General features: G+C 48.8%; 1 protein-coding gene across 2 annotated transcripts in view; it reads right to left on the bottom strand.

Moving 5' to 3' along the window:
* The window catches only part of glb1l (galactosidase, beta 1-like), a 46,688-nt gene continuing 27,247 nt past the window's right edge, over nt 1-19,441 (bottom strand). Inside the window, exons 5-16 of one of the 2 annotated variants that reach the window (XM_063051485.1) lie at nt 16,527-16,621; nt 14,331-14,511; nt 9,991-10,049; nt 9,577-9,698; nt 6,362-6,402; nt 5,765-5,883; nt 5,205-5,279; nt 4,867-4,956; nt 3,912-4,025; nt 3,689-3,820; nt 1,215-1,454; nt 1-207 (exon numbers count right to left, since the gene is read on the bottom strand). In XM_063051485.1, coding sequence (XP_062907555.1) covers nt 13-207; nt 1,215-1,454; nt 3,689-3,820; nt 3,912-4,025; nt 4,867-4,956; nt 5,205-5,279; nt 5,765-5,883; nt 6,362-6,402; nt 9,577-9,698; nt 9,991-10,049; nt 14,331-14,511; nt 16,527-16,621 — 1,463 coding nt within the window. In that variant the 3' untranslated portion in view covers nt 1-12. Of the gene's footprint in view, nt 208-1,214; nt 1,455-3,688; nt 3,821-3,911; nt 4,026-4,866; nt 4,957-5,204; nt 5,280-5,764; nt 5,884-6,361; nt 6,403-9,552; nt 9,699-9,990; nt 10,050-14,330; nt 14,512-16,526; nt 16,622-19,441 lie in introns of both variants that reach the window. The other variant, XM_063051484.1, reaches the window with a different exon arrangement.

Here is a 19,441-nt window from a genome sequence, read left to right on the forward strand (position 1 = left end):
TGTCCCCTCTCCCTAGGTCTGTGGCAGCCAGATAACGTGATCCAGGAATTCCACCACTGGCTTTGCAGGCAGTTGTTCCAACTCCAGCACCGTCACGTTATTTGGGGAGTGTTCGCTGAGGCAGCTCTTGGGTACAAAGAGCGTCTGCTGGGGTCCTCGCGTGGTCCAGTACCGTCCCACATTGAAGCCATTGATCCAGACCAGGCCCTGGAGGGGGGGAAGAGGTGCAGGCTGTTAGCCAGAACCCAGCACACCTCCAGACCATCACGTGCCCGATACCATGACAAACTGTGTTCAGTTCTGGTTGCTTCTTTATAGGAAGGATATGGAAGCTTTAGAGGGTGCAGATGAGATTTGCCAGGATGCTGCCTGGATTAGAGAGAGTTCTTATGAGGATAGGTTGAGCAAATTAAGGATTTTCCCTTTGGAGTGAAAAATGGTAAGAGGTGATTTGATAGAGGGGTACAAAATGATAAAAGGCAGAGAGAAAGTGGACAGCTGGTGACTTTTTCCCAAAACAGAAATGGTTAGTATGAGGGACGTAATTTTAAGGGGTTTGGAGGGATGACAGAGATGGGATTTTTACAGGAGGTGGTGGTACAGGCATGTAGGAGACTCAGGTAGATGGGTGATAAAAATGTAAGGGGGCTCTGTCCCCCTCACTCACAGGCAATGAACTCCCTACTATCATCACTCTGTGTGGGAAGGCCACTCTCACATCCACACCCTACCTTCGGCCCATCGTTTTAACCCTGTCCTGACCCACACACCAATGGTAACAGCTTCCCTCTCTAAACCCCTCCTGACATTGTCCACCTTGATCCTGTCTGCTCCCAACCTTCTCTGATCAGGACAACCACCTTGAGCTTCTCCACTTGCACCCTGGGGCTGGAATCCTTCGCCCCAGTGAATCTTTTCCACACCCTCCCCGGGACCGTCCCGTCACATCCCGTCCTACTGAACTGTGGTGACCAGAACTGGACACAATGTTTGGGTTACATGGGAGCTGAGAAGTATTTTAAGCCCAGAGCTGACTGCTCAAGAGGAGGTGTTGGAAGAAACCTTGTCACATCCGCCACCCAGGAACACTCAGTAACACCCAGGAATGATGCAGTGAGCTGGGCCTTATCAACCAGGTGACTCCCCCTGGTTTCAATGACCCTCAGATTCCCCGCCCAGTCCCCCACCAGCACAGGGCTGCTTACGCCAATTACCTTGTTCCAGTCTTCCAGCCAAATGTAGGTGTCCAGAGGATTTGGGGAAGAGAAGGTCCCGGAAAAGAAGGTGGGACCCTGAGGCCAAGGTGAGCTCAGCAGCGGGGCCAGGGTCTCGCCTGCAGCCACTTCCGCAGCAGAGTGAATCCAGCCTGCAGCGATGGCGTCGTCGATTGCCAAGGGGAAGATGGACCAGCCAGTGAGATCGGTGTCGGCCAGTGAAAGGTTCCTGACCAGCCCCTACAAAAGAAAGGAGGCAGAGTGAGGGCGCAAGTCTGGGCTTGGGGCAGCACAGCGCACAGGACCAGGCCTGGGGCACGGTGCATGTAAGACCAAGTCTGTGTGTGCACATGCTACTGCGCCAGGGGTAGTGTGTGCCAGCCTGGGACAAAGTGCACGGGTTAGGCCCAGGCTTCCATAGGCCACCGGGGGTAGGGGGAGGGGGCACAGTTGGCTCTGCTCACAGGTCCAGGGCCAGGAGCTGTGGGTAGTGCTGAAGGGCCACACAAGGGTCAGCAGGTCAGGCAGCATCTGTGGAGGGAACTGCTGAGCCCCTTCACCACTGGTGTCCAGATAGGTGGACACAGGTCCCTCAGTACCGCAGCCCGTGCCTGTACCAGGAGTATGGGATTAGAAGGTGCTGGTCCCACAGACCCACAGTTCTGCTTCATTCATCTACTACACACAAGAGGTTCTGCAGGTGCTGGAAATCCTCTGCAACACATAAAAAGTACTGGGGAAACTCAGCGCATCAGGCAGCACCTCAAATCCAGAACCTGCTTTCTTTATTCACTGTTGGGCTGTGGTAGTCTTGGCCCCTCCCTGACCGTCCTGCAGGTGGCAGCATTAACCAAGTCTTTTTCCCCCAGTGGACAGAGCTTTAAGGTGAGAGGGGGAACATTTAAAGGTGAAGTTCAGGTAAGATTTTGTTTACACATACACAGAGTGATGGGTGCCTTGAACACACTGCCGGGGAGGTGATGGAAGCAGGTATGATCGTGACATTTAGACAGACTGGAGGCAGAAGGGATTTGGTCTAATTTGGCATTGTTTTTCATGGGATTAGGTTTCATTAAATTAACATGTTCAGCACAGACATGATGGACCAAATAGGCTGCTCTAGTGCTGTTCTGTGTTCTACGGTGACCTTTCAGATTCTAGCCTCATTGGGGTGCCGTGTGTAGATGAGCACACTGCAGACACTGTGTTCAGGGAAGGGGGATACGGTGTCGTGTTGCCGGAGATCTGGAGCCATTCTCATCCAGGGAAGTGGGGAGTGTCCCCTCACAGAGCGGCTTTGGGGATGGGAGGGTGTTCCAGTATTCAAGGTCCACAAGACAGTAAAACATAGGAACACAATTGGGCTATTCAGCCCATCGAGTCTGCTCTGCCATTCCATCATAGCTAATTTATTATCCCTCTCAACCCCATTCTCCTGCCTTCACCCCGGCTTTGATTTCCTTACTAATCAAAAACCTATCAAGCTTCCCTTTAGATATACCCAATAGCTTGGCCTCCACAGATGTCTGTGGCAATGAATTCCACAGATTAACTACCCTCTACTCACTACGTTGGAGGAAATGTTAAGCAAGTTAGGGCTTTTCTCATGATGAGAGGCATAGATCAAGTGGACAGCTAGAGACTTTTACCCAGGTGGAAATGGCTAATATGAGGGAGCTTAATTTTATGGTGATTGGAGGAAATTTAGAGGGAATGTGAGAAGTAGGCTTTTTACACAGAAAATGATGGGTACGAGGAACACGCTGCCAGGGGTGGTGGTAGAGGCAGATACATTAGGGACATTGAAGGGACAGAAAAATGGAGGGCTATGTAGGAAGGAAGTGTTATACAAGATGATAAGATTTACAAGCAGAAGTAGGCCATTCGGCCCATCGAGTCTGCTCTGCTATTCAATCATGGGCTGATCCACTTCATCCAGTCATCCCCACTCCCCTGCTTTCACCCCATACCCTTTGATGCCCTGGCTAATCAAGAACCTATCTCCGCCTGAAATACACCCAATGATTTGGCCTCCACAGCCGCTCGTGGCAACAAATTCCACAGATTTACCACCCTCTAACTAAAGTAACTTCTCCGCATCTCAGTTCTAAAAGGACGTCCTTCAATCCTGAAGTCGTGCCCTCTTGTCCTAGAATCCCCTACCATGGGAAGTATCTTTGCCACATCTAATCTGTTCAGACCTTTTAACATTTGGAATGTTTCTATGAGATCTCCCCTCATTCTTCTGAAAATATCTTGAGATAGGTTAAAATATCGACACAACACCGTGAGTCAAAAGGCCTGTACTGTGCTGTAGTGTTCTATAAGGGACTCACTGAACAGGCTCGGTGAGTGGCAGGGAGGGGGAGAGTCCAGTACAGTATTCAAGGTATCTGCCCTAAGGCTATACTGGATGGCGATGGGTTCCCTGTAGACATACCCCTATCCTCCCATGGTCCAAGTCAGTGCCATACCTTGCGGTCCAGCAGACAGGGCCCAAAGTTGACATGGCCCATGTTCTCGACCATGATGTCCAGCACATCTCCTTCACTTCCTATGATGTCCAACTCTGGCACCGTGTCCCGCTCCAGCAGGCCCTGGTAAACCTGAAACACAGGTAAAGTATCTTTCCAGCTCGGCTACCAAATCAGCAGGACCCGTGGTGGGAGTGTGGGGCCAGAGGCAGTCTGCACTCACCCCATTGACCAGGACGTAGGCTCGGTCATGCACTGCGTTCAATGGCGCCTTCAGCGGTGTGGGCTTCTCCACAGCTCGCGGCAGCAGGGTGCGGTACAACATCAGTCCAAAGTACTGGGAAAGAAAGGGAAGCCGCGGTCAGACACAAGTAAGCACACACACAGCCTGGATCTGATGGTGTGGAGATGAGGGGACACCTCATCTAAACATCCAGGATACTAAGAGGGAAAAGGGGAGACATCGCGAACTGTGACACGTTGTTATGGGAGTGGGGGGGGGGTTACTTACAACTGAGGAACTTCTGGCTGAGAATCCTCTAACTGACAGGTTGTGGAGTCTGGATCATATAGGACACAGAACAGTACAACACAGTACAGGCCCTTCAGCCCACAATGTGCCAACCTTCTAACCTACTCCAACATCAATATAACCCTTCCCTTCCACATAGCCCTCCATTTTTCTATCAACCATGCGTCTCTGAAATGCCTCTAATGTATCTGCCTCTACAACCACCCCCAGTATCCTGGTTGGAGATACATTACGGACACAGACCACCCCTCTCACTCACCCATTACCCCACCCCAGTCTTGATCACTGTCTCTCCACATGAGACACCTGTAACAGCCCCACACTACTGGCCACAGCGTTTTCTCTCCTCAAACTCTCAGATCCACATCCTCATCTCCCCTGTAACCGGTCCAACCCCATATCTCCAGCCTCCTCTCCCATCCTATCTGTGTCGACTCCTTGCCACCCTACCAACCCCCTATCCTCCCTCCCTACCACCCCTGCCCATTGACACCCACCCCCCTCCCATTAACCTCCTGTCCTTCCCTCCCTACATCCACCCAACCACAGTCCCCTCCCCACCCCACCCCTTGCCCTCCTCCACCCTATCGAATCCTCCCCAGCAACGACCACCCTCCACCAGTTACGATGCAGGACAGCACCCTACCTGCCCCATCTCCTCGAAGGTAAGAGGGTAGGTGGAGTTGGTAGCTCCACGGGGCGACAGAACGGACAACAGCTCCAGTACCGATCCCACCTGCAACAGACAAGATGACAGTGAGGAGACCCACAGCCAAACGCAGGACAACAGCGAAGTACCAAATGCAGGACTGAGTGCATGGCTGAACACAGAACAGCGCAGTACCACGAGCGTCGGACTGAGCATGGGACATAAAACAGCTCACATGGTTAACAACGGGTGCAGAAAAGAAAGTACAGGACCAACACAGCCAGTAGACAGACCCACCACAGGACACAGTATAGGACACACAAATTGGTCCTTACCTTCGTTAAGGCCAATCGGCCATAGGCGATCTTCGGGGTGGGAGGGGGAATCGGCCCCACAGGGACGTCCCGGAACTGAGCACAGGAACAGAGAAAGACATCATAAGTTACAGGGTACTACCCACCCCTCCCCCACACTTCTAACAAGTACCAGCAACCCCCATAGTCCCCACCACTTCACCCTCCCCATTCTCCCTCCCCCAAGGAACCGAGGACAGGAAGAGGGAGAAACATCATCAGTTTCAGAGTCTCTACTGGGTTCTGAAACCGCCCCCCCATAACCCCCACATCCTCCCCCTGGAAATGAGCACAGGAACAGGGCGAAAGACCATCAGTTAGGGAGCCCTGCCAGGTAATGACACACACCCCTCTCTCCCCACCCTCATGCTCCAACCTCACCCCAAGCTTCCCCCGCTGCAGATTAACACCTGGTGGTCTCTCGGACGGTTTGTGGGATCTTGCTGTGCATTGATGGAGGATTTCAGGGTGTCAGTGTGTTTCAACAGCTCTCCCCATGCTTCCCTACCCACCCACTGGGGTAGGTGTGGACTCTGCCATACCTCACTGATCACAGCCCGAATGGCATGTAGCTTTTCACGAGGGTCTCCAGCCTCAGAGAGGGGGGCATCGTAGTCATAGCTGGTGGTGATGGGACGATACCTGGTGTTGTAGTCAGCCCCTGTGGGTGGTGAGGGGTCCATCAGCTGGAACCTGACCATTACACCCATTTATTCCCTCCCCTCCTTTCCCCAACCCAACATCCTCCCCTCTCCCTCCTCCCCATTACCCTTCCCTCTCCTCCTCTCCCTTCATCCCCCAAATCCACCCCTCCTCCCATCAGCCGCCTCCTCCCCTCACCTCTCCCCTTCCCCATCATCCTTTCCCTCACCCCCACCGCAGCACCCCTACGCATTACCCAGCTCTCTCTGTAGAGGATGTATGCACCAGAACAATCCCATCACTAACAGGCCATTCTGGTCTCTCTGACCAAAGCATCCCTCCTCAAGGACCCTGATCAATCGGTGAGATCGCCCACCTCAGCGTTAGCACCCCTGGTCTGTCCACTGAACTGGACAAGGCCCCCCCAAGATCCATGAGTGCCCACAGCCCAGGAGAGGGGAGTCTCAGCTCCTCACGGCAGGTCAGGGACAACTCACCATTCCAGAATCCAAAGTTGGTGCCCCCTTCAAACATGTACCTGTAGAGAGCAGAGTCAGAGTGAGAGGCAGGGGTAGACACAGAACCCCACATTAATGTCCACCAACCTGTCCACACCCTCCCATCCAACCACACACAACGTCAACACCCACCCACTTCTCCCACACCTAACATCCACTCCTTCACAGCAACCACACACAACGCCAACAACCACTCACTTCTCCCACACCTAACATCCACTCCTCCCAACCAACCACACACATCAACACACATCCACTCCTCCCAATTAACCACACACATCAACACACACCCACTTCTCTCACACCTAACAGCCACTCCTCCCAACCAACCACCCACTTCTCCCACACCTAACATCCAATCCTCCCAACCACACACAACCTCAACACACATCCACTTCTCCCAACCAACCAAACATAATGTCAACACACACCCATTTCTCCCACACCTAACATCCACTCCTCCCACCAACCTAAACACACCTACAACTCTACATCCAAAGCCCCCAACCCTATCCACACCCACCAACTCAACCAACTAGGTTTTTTGAACCAACTAGAGAGCAGGCTATTCTAGACTGGGTATTGAGCAATGAGGAAGGGTTAATTAGCAATCTTGTCGTGAGAGGCCCCTTGGGTAAGAGTGACCATAATATGGTGGAATTCTTCATTAAGATGGAGAGTGACATAGTTAATTCAGAAACAAAGGTTCTGAACTTAAAGAAGGGTAACTTTGAAGGTATGAGACGTGAATTAGCTAAGATAGACTGGCAAATGACACTTAAAGAGTTGACGGTGGATATGCAATGGCAAGCATTTAAAGATCGCATGGATGAACTACAACAATTGTTCATCCCAGTTTGGCAAAAGAATAAATCAAGGAAGGTAGTGCACCCGTGGCTGACAAGGGAAATTAGGGATAGTATCAATTCCAAAGAAGTAGCATACAAATTAGCCAGAAAAGTGGCTCACCTGAGAACTGGGAGAAATTCAGAGTTCAGCAGAGGAGGACAAAGGGCTTAATTAGGAAGGGGAAAAAAGATTATGAGAGAGAACTGGCAGGGAACATAAAAACTGACTGTAAAAGCTTTTATAGATATGTGAAAAGAAAAAGATTGGTTAAGACAAATGTAGGTCCCCTACAGACAGAAACAGGTGAATTGATTATGGGGAGCAAGGACATGGCAGACCAGTTGAATAATTACTTTGGTTCTGCCTTCACTAAGGAGGACATAAATAATCTTCTGGAAATAGTAGGGGACAGAGGGTCCAGTGAGATGGAGGAACTGAGGGAAATACATGTTAGTAGGGAAGTGGTGTTAGGTAAATTGAAGGGATTAAAGGCAGATAAATCCCCAGGGCCAGATGGTCTGCATCCCAGAGTGCTTAAGGAAGTAGCCCAAGAAATAGTGGATGCATTAGTGATAATTTTTCAAAACTCTTTAGATTCTGGACTAGTTCCTGAGGATTGGAGGCTGGCTAATATAACCCCACTTTTTAAAAAAGGAGGGAGAGAGAAACCAGGAAATTATAGACTGGTTAGCTGAACATCGGTGGTGGGGAAACTGCTAGAGTCAGTTATCAAAGATGCGATAACAACACATTTGGAAAGCGGTGAAATCATCGGACAAAGTCAGCATGGATTTGTGAAAGGAAAATCGTCTGACGAATCTCAGAATTTTTTGAGGATGTAACTAGTAGAGTGGATAGGGGAGAACTAGTGGATGTGGTATATTTGGACTTTCAAAAGGCTTTTGACAAGGTCCCACACAGGAGATTAGTGTGCAAACTTAAAGCACATGGTATTGGGGGTAAGGTATTGATGTGGATAGAGAATTGGTTGGCAGACAGGAAGCAAAGAGTGGGAATAAACAGGACCATTTCAGAATGGCAGGCAGTGACTAGTGGGGTACCGCAAGGCTCAGTGCTGGGACCCCAGTTGTTTACAATATATATTAATGACTTGGATGAGGGAATTAAATGCAGCATCTCTAAGTTTGCAGATGACACGAAGCTGGGCGGCAGTGTTAGCTGTGAGGAGGATGCTAAGAGGATGCAGGGTGACTTGGATAGGTTAGGTGAGTGGGCAAATTCACGGCAGATGCAATTTAATGTGGATAAATGTGAAGTTATCCACTTTGGTGGCAAAAACAGGAAAATAGATTATTATCTGAATGGTGGCCGATTTGGAAAAGGGGAGGTGCAACGAGACCTGGGTGTCATTATACACCAGTCATTGAAAGTGGGCGTGCAGGTACAGCAGGCGGTGAAAAAGGCGAATGGTATGCTGGCATTTATAGCAAGAGGATTCGAGTACAGGAGCAGGGAGGTACTACTGCAGTTGTACAAGGCCTTGGTGAGACCACACCTGGAGTATTGTGTGCAGTTTTGGTCCCCTAATCTGAGGAAGGACATCCTTGCCATAGAGGGAGTACAAAGAAGGTTCACCAGATTAATTCCTGGGATGGCAGGACTTTCATATGATGAAAGACAGGATCGACTAGGTTTATACTCGCTGGAATTTAGAAGATTGAGGGGGGATCTGATTGAAACGTATAAAATCCTAAAGGGATTGGATAGGCTAGATGCAGGAAGATTGTTCCCCATGTTGGGGAAGTCCAGAACGAGGGGTCACAGTTTGAGGATAAAGGGGAAGCCTTTTAGGATCGAGATTAGGAAAAACTTCCTTCACACAGAGAGTGGTGAATCTGTGGAATTCTCTGCCACAGGAAACAGTTGAGGCCAGTTCATTGGCTATACTTAAGAGGGAGTTAGATATGGCCCTTGTGGCTAAAGGGATCAGGGGGTATGGAGGGAAGGCTGGTACAGGGTTCTGAGTTGGATGATCAGCCATGATCATACTGAATGGCGGTGCAGGCTCGAAGGGCCGAATGGCCTACTCCTGCAACTACTTTCTATGTTTCTATGTTTACCCAACATCCACATACACCCACTCCTCTAGATCCAACATCAACACCCCCCCCACACACACACACACACACGCACACAAACGTCCACAACTAACCAGTACCCCAGGAGATGGTATGAGGGGGGAGAGGGAGGGCAGTGGCTGCAGGAGATACCAGAGTATTAGGGGAGGATGGTGGGGTAGAAGGAGGGAGAGGAAGGTGGACTTGAGGAAGGAGAGAGAGAGTGGAGTATTTCATCTGTACCCATCCACTGGGCACTTCTCGTACATGTTGACGTTGGCTCCAAGTTCCAGCAGTTGACGCAACATCCTGGTAGCGTTGGCAGTGGGAACGACGGAATGTTCCACTCCCCAGTAGTCCAGCCACCCGACGTAAAACTCCGAATTCACCTGGGCAACGGGTGAACAAAACATCCATATCAAACACCCGGCAAATGGCAGCCATGGAGAGAACCACAGCATCTCACCTGCCCAAGACAGTTGGGCACACCTCACGCCACTCACTCCTTTCCAAACCGTGCTCCGCCATCCCTGAACTTAATACCCAATCCCCTCCCCCCCCAATGTTCAACCACTCCCCGAGCATCAGCACTAACCCGCTAGCCTCCCCCAGACCAATCCCAAGCACAGCCCCCGCTCCAGGGCCCTCCTCACACCACCCCTCCACTGCCACTTCTCTTACCAATGGTCCACTTGGTTCAAACTGTCTCTGGACTTCAAAGGAAGTGGTAACATCTTCATCTAAGGGAGAGCAGAGAGCAGGGAAATCAAACAACAGCACCATTACAGATGGGCCCTCGATGATTGGGTGCTAGACCAGTAACAGTTCATGATATACATTAATGACTTGGAAGAGGGGACTTAAGTGTGGCCTATCTGAGTTTGCTGATGACACTAAACTGAGTGGAAAAGCAAGTTGTGCCAACGATGTGGAGATAGTTGAAGTACGTGGGCAAGGGTCTGGCTGATGGAGTATACATTGTTGGTAAATGCAAGGTCATTTACTTTGGAAGAAAAAAAATAAGATTGTTATTTAAAGGGTGAAAGATTGCAGCAAGCTGTTGAGTCTTAGGAGTGTTTGTGCATGAATTTCAAAAGGTTGGTTTGCAGGTGCAAAAGGTTATCAAGAAGGAAACTGGAATGCTGGCCTTCGTTGCTAGAGGAACAGATTGGGGAGGGGAGGGCAGATTTTGGAAAGGTGCAAAAATAACAGGGTTGTTGCCATGAAGGGCTTCAGTTTCTTTAATACTGATCAGCACCTCCTTATGTAAAATATTTAAGTGGGGCAGAATTTGTTAGGAGTGTCCAGGAAGAAATATGTAGACATGCCGACTAGAGGAGATCTGATACTAGGCAGTGAATGAGGTCAGGTGTCAGGTCTCTCAGGGGGAGAGCATTTCAGAGACGTGACCATTACTATAGCTTTGGACGTGGATAGGAGAAGAGAGTATGGGGAAGCGTTTAACCAGGGGAGGGTGAATTAGATGACATTAGACCATAATTAGGTGGGTACTTGTAGTGTTATTTGGGATGGATATACTCAAGGAAAAGCACAACAGCAATGTGGAGGTTGTTTAGGGAGCCCTTGCTGGGGATTCTCCCATTTGTCCTATTAGAGCTAGGAAAGGATAGTAGTGAAAGAACTATGGTTGACAAGAGATGAGGAGCATCTGGTCAAGAAGAAGAAAGAAGCTTAGTTAAGGTTCAGAAAACAAGGATTAGACAGGGCTCTAGAGAGTTACAAGGTTGCTAGGAAGGAGGCTAAGAATGGATTTAGAAGTAGGCGTGAGAAGGCCTTGGTGAGTAGGATTATGGAGAACCTCAAAGTGTTCAACACATATGTGAAGAACAGGTGGATGACCAGAGTGGGGGTGGGATCGATCAGAAATAAAAGAGGAAACATATGCCTGGGGGTGGAGAAGGTAGGGGATGTCACAAAGAAAGAAGTAATGAAAACAAAATTGGATTCATAACTGGCTTGTCCACAGAAGGCAGAGTGTGGTTGTAGATGAAGGATATTCTGCCTGGAGGTCAGTGACTAGTGGTGTTCTGCAGTGATCTGTTCTAGAACCCCTGCTCTTTGTAATTTTTACAAATGACATGGATTAGAAAGGGCATATAATAGAGCAAAAATTAGTGGGAAGTTCGAGGGTTAGGGAGCTTTAAAAAACCAGCAGAAGGCAACTAAAACAGTCATTAAGGTAAAGATGGAACATGAAAGTAAGCTAGTCAGGAACATTAAAGAGGATACCAAAAGTTTCTTCAGATACATAAAGTGTAAAAAAGAGGTGAGAGTGGATATCGGACTGCTGGAAGACAATGCTAGAGAGGTAGGAATGGGACAAAGAAATGGCGAACAAACTGAATAAGATCTTTGCATCAGTTTTCACAGTGGAAGACACTAACAGTATGATGGAAGTTCCAGGTGTCAGGGGTCATGAAGTGTGTGAAGCTACCATTACTACTGAGAAGGTTCTTGGGAAACTGAAAGGTCTGAAGGTAGATAAGTCACTTGGACCAGATGACGTACACCCCAGTGTTCTGAAATAGGTAGCTGAAGAGATTGTGAAGGCATTAGAAAAGATTTTTCAAGAATCACTAGATCCTGGAACGGTTCTGGAAGACTGGAAAATTGCAAATGTCACTCCACTCTTCAAGAAGGGAGAGAGGCAAAAGAAAGAAAACTATAGGCCAGTTAGTCTGACCTCAGTGGTTGGGAAGATGTTGGAGTCAATTATTAAGGATGAGGTCTCAGGGTACTTGGAGGCACATGATAAAATAGGCCATAGTCAACATGGTTTCCTCAAGGTAAAATCTTGCCTGACAAATCTGTTGGAATTCTTTGAAGTAATAACAAGCAGGATAGACAAAGGAGAATCGGTTGATGTTGGATTTTCAGAAGTCCTTTGACAAGGACAAGATGCCACACATGAGGCTGCTTAACAAGCTATGTGCTCATGGTATTACAAGAAAGATTCTAGCATGGATAAAGCAGTGGCTGATTGGCAGCAGGCAAAGAATGGGAATAAAGGGAGCCTTTTCTAGTTGGCTGCCAGTGACTAGTGGTGTTCCACAGGGGTCTGGGTTGGGACCGATTCTTTTTATGTTATATGTCAATGACCTGGATGATAGAATTGATGGCTTTGTTGCGAAGTACGCAGGCAATATGAAGATAGGTGGAGGGGAAGGTAGTTTTGAGGAAGCACCCAGGGTATAGAAGGACTTAAGCAGATAGGGGAATGGGCAAAGAAAAGGAAGATGGAATACAATGTCCGGAAATGTATGGTAATGCACCTTGGTAGAAGAAAGTGTTGACTATTTTCTAAGTGGAGAGAAAATACAAAACAAACTGAGGTGCAAATGGACTTGAGAGTTCTTGTGCAGGATTCCCCAAAGGACTAGAAGGGCCAAGATGGCCTGTTCCCATGCTGTAATTGTTAGATGGTTATATGGTTAATTTGCAGGTTGAGTCTGTGATGAGGAAAGCAAATGTGATGTTAGCATTCACTTCAAGAGGACTAGAATATAAAAACAAGGATGTAATGTTGAGACTTTATAAAGCACTGGTGAGACCTCATTTAGAGTATTGTGAGTAGTTTTTGGCCCTTTAGAAAGGATGTGCTGAAACTGGAGAGGAGGTTCAAAGGAGGTTCATGAAAAGGATTCCAGGACTGAATGGCTTGTCATATGAAGAGCTTTTGATGGCTCTGGGGCCTGTATTCACTAGAATTGAGAAGAATGAGGGGTGACCTCATTGAAACCCATCGAATTGTGAAAGTGGATGTGGAGAGGATGTTTACTATGGTGGGAGAGTCTAAGACTAGAGGACACAGCCTCAGGATAGAGGGAAGTCCTTTTACAATGGAGATGAGGAGGAATTTCTTTAGCCAGAGGGTGATGAATCCATGGAATTCTTTGCCACAGGCAACTGGGGAGGCCAAGTCTTTATGTGTATTTAAGGCACAGGTTAATAGATTCTTGATTGGTCAGGGCATGAAGGGATATAGGCAGAAGGCAGGAGATTGAGGCTGAGAGGAAAACTGGATCAGCCAGGATGAAATGGCGGATCAGACTCAATGGGCCAAATGGCCTAATTCTGCTTGTATATCTTATGGTCTTATTAGGGCGTGGAGGGTTGGCTAGTTAAGCTTAAAGATGATTCGAAGATTTGTGGAGTTGTGGATAGTGTAGAGGGTTGTTGCAGGTTACAATGGGACACTGACAGGATACAGAGCTGGGCTGAGAAGTGACAGATGGAGTTCAACCCAGAAAAAGTGTGAAGTGATTCACTTTGGAAAGTTAAGTTTGAAGACAGAATACAGGGTTAATGGCAGAATTCTTAACAGTGTAGAGGAACAGAAGGATCTTAGGGTCCATGTCCTTAGATTCCTCAAAGTTGCCACGCAAGTCGATAGGGTGGTTAAGAAGGCGTATAATGTGTTTGCTTCATTTGTCAGGGAATTGAGTTCAAAAGCTACGAGGTAATGTTGCAGTTCTATAAACCCCTGGTTAGACTACATTTGGAGTATTGTGTTCAGTTCTGGTTGCCTCATTATAAGGAGGATGTGGAAGCTTTAGAGAGGGTGCAGGGGAGATTTGCCAGGATGCCGCCAGGATTAGAAGAGAGCATTTTTTTTTTTTTACGAGGAAGGCTGAGTGAGCCAGGGCTTCTCTCTTTGCAGCAAAGGAAGATGAGAGGTGACTTTATAGTGGTGTTCAAGACAATAAGAGCCATGGATTGAATGGATAGCCAGAGGCATTTTCCCAGGGTGGAAATGGCTCATTTTTAGGTAGTTGGAGGAAAGTATAGGGAGGTATGTTTTTCTTTTACAGAGAGTAGTGGGAATGCACTGCCAGGGTTGGTGGTAGAGGCAGATACATTAGGGACAATAAAGAAACTCTTAGATAAGCACACGGATGAAGGGAAGATGGAGGGCTCTGTAAGTTAAAGGGTCAGCGCAACATTATGGGCTGAAGGGCTTGTGTCGTATGTTATCTGAGGTGAGGCAGACGGGTACTCACTGGTGCCGAAGTCGATAGTGGCGTACATGCCCTGCAGCGTGCCACAGCTGAGCTCAGCAGGCCGGTTGCCGTCAGTGGTGAAGAGGAGGATGTCGGAGCCCAGGAGAGTCCGGATAATGTTGTGGAGGTGCCTCAGGTAGTCGTAATCACAGGTGAAGTAGCTGCCATATTCATTCTCCACCTAGAGAGAACACAGACACTACTGATGGGATGACGGCGAGGGTCAACAGCGGCAAGAGTCGGCGAGGGGTGGTTGCCGCTGTGGTCAGCAATGGGGGAGGGGTGCATCAGTGATCGGGGTAGGGACAGTTAGAGTTCCATAAGGGTGGGCAGAGGTGGATAGATAGGTTTTGGCCCTCTCACCAGCATTCTGAAGGGGAATCAGCAAGAGTAAGATGGGAGAGGGAGGTCAGTGAAGGTGGAAGAGGAGGTGATGTCTCTCAGACCTGCAGGCTGATACAGTCAGAACACTACAGCACAGAAACAAGTCCTGCTGCCCATCTAGTCCATGCCAGCCCATTAGTCTGCCTAATCGACCTCACCTGGACTGTAGCCACCACACCACTCCTTCTATTAAATGATGAAATCAAACTTGCATCCACATTTCCAAAGGTAGCTCATTCCACACTTTCAGCCTCTGAGTGAAGAAATACCCCTTATGTTCCCCTTAAGCATTTCACCTTTCACCCTTAACCCCAGACCTCTAGTTCTAGTCTCACCCAAACTTAGTGGAAAATGTCTGTTTCTATTGACCCTAACTACACCCCCCTCATAATTTTGTACACCTTCATCAAATCTCCTCTCATTCTCCTATACTCGATGGAATAGTGTCCTAACCTGTTCAACCTTTCCCCATAACTCAGGTCGTCAAGTGCTGGCAACATCCCTGTAAATTTTCTCTGCACTCTTTCAATCTTATTGACATCTTTCCTGTAAGTAGGTGACCAAAACTGCACACAACACTCCAAATTCATCAACATCTTATACAAATTCAGCATTACATTCCAACTCCTATACTCAATACTTTGACTTATGAAAGCCAATGTGCCAAAAGCTTTCTTTACGACCCTGTTTACTTGTGACGCCACTTTGAATGAATTATGGACCTGTATTCCCAGATCCCTGTGTTCCACCGCACTCCTCAGTGGCCTTCCACTCACTGTGTAAGTCCTACCCTGGTCTGTCCTCCCAAAGTGAAACACCTCACACTTGTTGCATTAAATGCCATCTGCCAGTTTTCAACCCATTTTTCCAGCTGGACCAGATCCTGCAGCAAGCTTTGATAATCTTCCTCACTGTCTACTACACTCCCAATCTTGGTGTTGATCTGGGTTGATAATGGGGTCGGGGGAGGGCGCAAATAAGTAGAGGGGGGAGAGTTGTGGAGGGTGAGGAGGTGGGTTGGTCGGGATGTCCCTCTCTCACCCGCTCACTGATGATGGGGTAGGGGGAGGGTCAGGCGGGGGTAGGCGTTTTGTCTCTGACGTGCACACTCAGACATCCCACCTCTCCCGGAAGTTCCGGGAGTCTCCCGCATAGTAATAGCGGCTCCCTGATGCCCGCAAATTATATACAATATCACAGAAATCAATTTTTTGAGAGCAAGCGAGAGAGAATGAGAGAGAGAGCAAGAGAGAATGAGAGAAAGAGAGGGTGCCATGGCAGAGTGTTCCAAAAAAAGAAAATATAAAAGGTACGTCACCCCAGACTACACTAAAGTGTATCCCTGCCTAACAGGGGTCAAAATAATGACAGTGTTGCTCGCTGCACTGTTTGCTACAGTGACTTTTCTATTACCCATGGTGGGTTAAAATGTAAAAGACATGTTGAGGTGAGTTTAACAGGTGTCATTCATTCATTAGCATAGCTAACATTATTTAAACTAGCTGGCTAGCTGCTCAGGAGCTAATCTATTGCAGACATCCCATCTCTCCCGGAAATTGATGGTGCTACCTCCCTGAAATGAGTTTTTGCAGGGTGGGATGTCTGCACACTGATGGTGGGGTAGGGGGAGGGTCAGGCGGGGATAGACGGTTTGACTCTGACACGCACACTGATGGTGGGGTAGGTGGTTTGTCTCTGATCTGCACACTGATGATGGGGAGAGGGGAGGGGAGTGATGATCACATGACGGGGGAGGTAAGAGATGTCAGTAGCGGGTGAGGGTCAGCTGTAGGCGGTTTGTCCCTCTCTCACCTGCACACTGATGATGGGCCCCCCGTTCTGGTACAGAAATGGCTTCACCTTCGGCAGAAGAACAGCAAACCATTGATCCACTGCTGCCAGGTACCCTGAGGGAAGAGACAGCAACACTCTGAAAGGTCAGTGGGATCCGACAAACTTAGTGCGAATTTGAATTGGCAGGAGTCTGAGATGCAAGTGGTTCAGCGGAGAAAGGAGAACCAGTGGGGGGAGGTGAGGCGAGAAGGGTGGTCAGTAAGAACCAATACCGACAGCGAACGTACACAGAAATAAATCAACTGAACTAGAAACTGCGACTGCTCTCTTCACCACCACACCCTCCCAACCCCTCCTCCCCCAATCCTTCTCCCCATGCCCTTCCATCCACTTTGTCCCCTCCCTACCCATTTCCCCTTCCCACCCACTTCCACACCCTCGTATACAGTAAATGGTTGGGGCCTCAGGAGCACTGAGGTACAGAAAGAACTTGAGGTACAAGCCCATAGCTCCCTTTCAAGTGGCCACAAAGGTGGATCGGGTGGTACAGAAGGCATAGGGCATGCTTGCCTTCACTGGGCAGGACACTGAGTACAGTACGTGGGATGTTGCAGCTAGTTTTCACACTATAGGTAGGATGTACAGAAGTTCTTCAGGATGCTGCCTGGATTAGAGGGGATGTGCTATAATGAAAGGTTGGGTTGCTTTCTCAGGAGCGCTGGATGTTGAGGACAAACTTGATCAAAGTTTATAAAATTATGAGGCATTTAAAGGATATAGAGTCATAATCTTTTCCCTGTGTGAAAATATCAAATAGGTTTACTGTGAGAGGGGAAAAGCTTAAAATAAATTTACGTATTAACCTCCCCCACCCACATACACACACACACAGAGCTATGGCTACCAGGGAAGATGATAGAAACAGATACAACAGCAACAATTGAGTCATTTCGACAGGCAAACGAACAGTAGGGAATGAAGAGAAATAGACCATTTACAGGCAGATGTGTAGTTAATGGCATATCCTCAAGGATGCCAGGACATGATGTGGATAGAGAATTAGTTGGCAGACAGGAGGCAAAGAGTGGGAATAAACGGGACCATTTCAGAATGGCAGGCAGTAACTAGTGGGGTACCGCAAGGCTCAGTGCTGGGACCCCAGTTGTTTACAATATATATTAATAACTTAGACGAGGGAATTAAATGCAGCATCTCCAAGTTTGCAGATGACACGAAGCTGGGCGGCGGCAGTGTTAGCTGTGAGGAGGATGCTAAGAGGATGCAGGGTGACTTGGATAGGTCAGGTGAGTGGGCAAATTCATGGTAGATGCAATTTAATGTGGATAAATGTCAGGTTATCCACTTTGGTGGCAAGAACAGGAAAACAGATTATCTGAATGGTGGCCAATTAGGAAAAGGTGCAACGAGACCTGGGTGTCATTGTACACCAGTCATTGAAAGTGGGCATGCAGGTACAGTAGGCGGTGAAAAAGGCAAATGGTATGCTGGCATTCATAGCAAGGGGATTCGAGTACAGGAGCAGGGAGGTACTACTGCAGTTGTACAAGGCCTTGGTGAGACCACACCTGGAGTATTGTGGCAACGCACATCAAAGTTGCTGGTGAACGCAGCAGGCCTGGCAGCATCTCTCGGAAGAGGTACAGTCGACGTTTCAGGCCGAGACCCTTCGTCAGGACTAACTGAAGGAAGAGTTAGTAAGAGATTTGAAAGTGGGAGGGGGAGGGGGAGGGGGAGATCCAAAATGATAAGAGAAGACAGAAGGGGGAGGGATGGAGCCAAGAGCTGGACAGGTGATTGGCAAAAGGGATATGAGAGGATCATGGAACAGGAGGTCCGGGGAGAAAGACCGGGGGGGGGGAACCCAGAGGATGGGCAAGGGGTATAGTCAGAGGGACAGAGGGAGAAAAAGGAGAGAGAGAGAGAGAGACAAAGAATATATATATATAATAAATAACGGATGGGGTACGAGGGGGAGGGGCATTAACGTAAGTTAGAGAAGTCAATGTTCATGCCATCAGGTTGGAGGCTACCCAGACGGAATATAAGGTGTTGTTCTTCCAACCTGAGTGTGGCTTCATCTTTACAGTAGAGGAGGCCGTGGATAGACATGTCAGAATGGGAACGGGATGTAGAATTAAAATGTGTGGCCACTGGGAGATCCTTCTTTCTCTGGCGGACAGAGCGTAGGTGTTCAGCAAAGTGGTCTCCCAGTCTGCGTCGGGTCTCGCCAATATATAGAAGGCCACATCGGGAGCACCGGACGCAGTATATCACCCCAGCCGACTCACAGGTGAAGTTTTGCCTCACCTGGAAGGACTGTTTGGGGCCCTGAATGGTGGTAAGGGAGGAAGTGTAAGGGCATGTGTAGCACTTGTTCTGCTTACAAGGATAAGTGCCAGGAGGGAGATCAGTGGGGAGGGATGGGGGGGATGAATGGACAAGGGAGTCACGTAGGGAGCGAAGTGCTACACATGCCCCTACACTTCCTCCCTCACCACCATTCAGGGCCCCAGACAGTCCTTCCAGGTGAGGCGACACTTCACCTGTGAGTCGGCAGGGGTGATATACTGCGTCCGGTGCTCCTGATGTGGCCTTCTATATATTGGCGATACCCGACGCAGACTGGGAGACCGCTTTGCTGAACACCTACACTCTGTCCACCAGAGAAAGCAGGACCTCCCAGTAGCCGCACATTTTAATTCCACATCCCATTCCCATTCTGACATGTCTATCCACGGCCTCCTCTACTGTAAAGATGAAGCCACACTCAGGTTGGAGGAACAACACCTTATATTCCGTCTGGGTAGCCTCCAACCTGATGGCATGAACACTGACTTCTCTAACTTCTGCTAATGCCCCACCTCCCCCTCGTACCCCATCTGTTATTTATTTATATACACACATCCTTTCTC

This window comes from Mobula hypostoma, chromosome 6 (genome assembly GCF_963921235.1).
Source record: "Mobula hypostoma chromosome 6, sMobHyp1.1, whole genome shotgun sequence".
In the NCBI taxonomy this organism is placed as follows: domain Eukaryota; kingdom Metazoa; phylum Chordata; class Chondrichthyes; order Myliobatiformes; family Myliobatidae; genus Mobula; species Mobula hypostoma.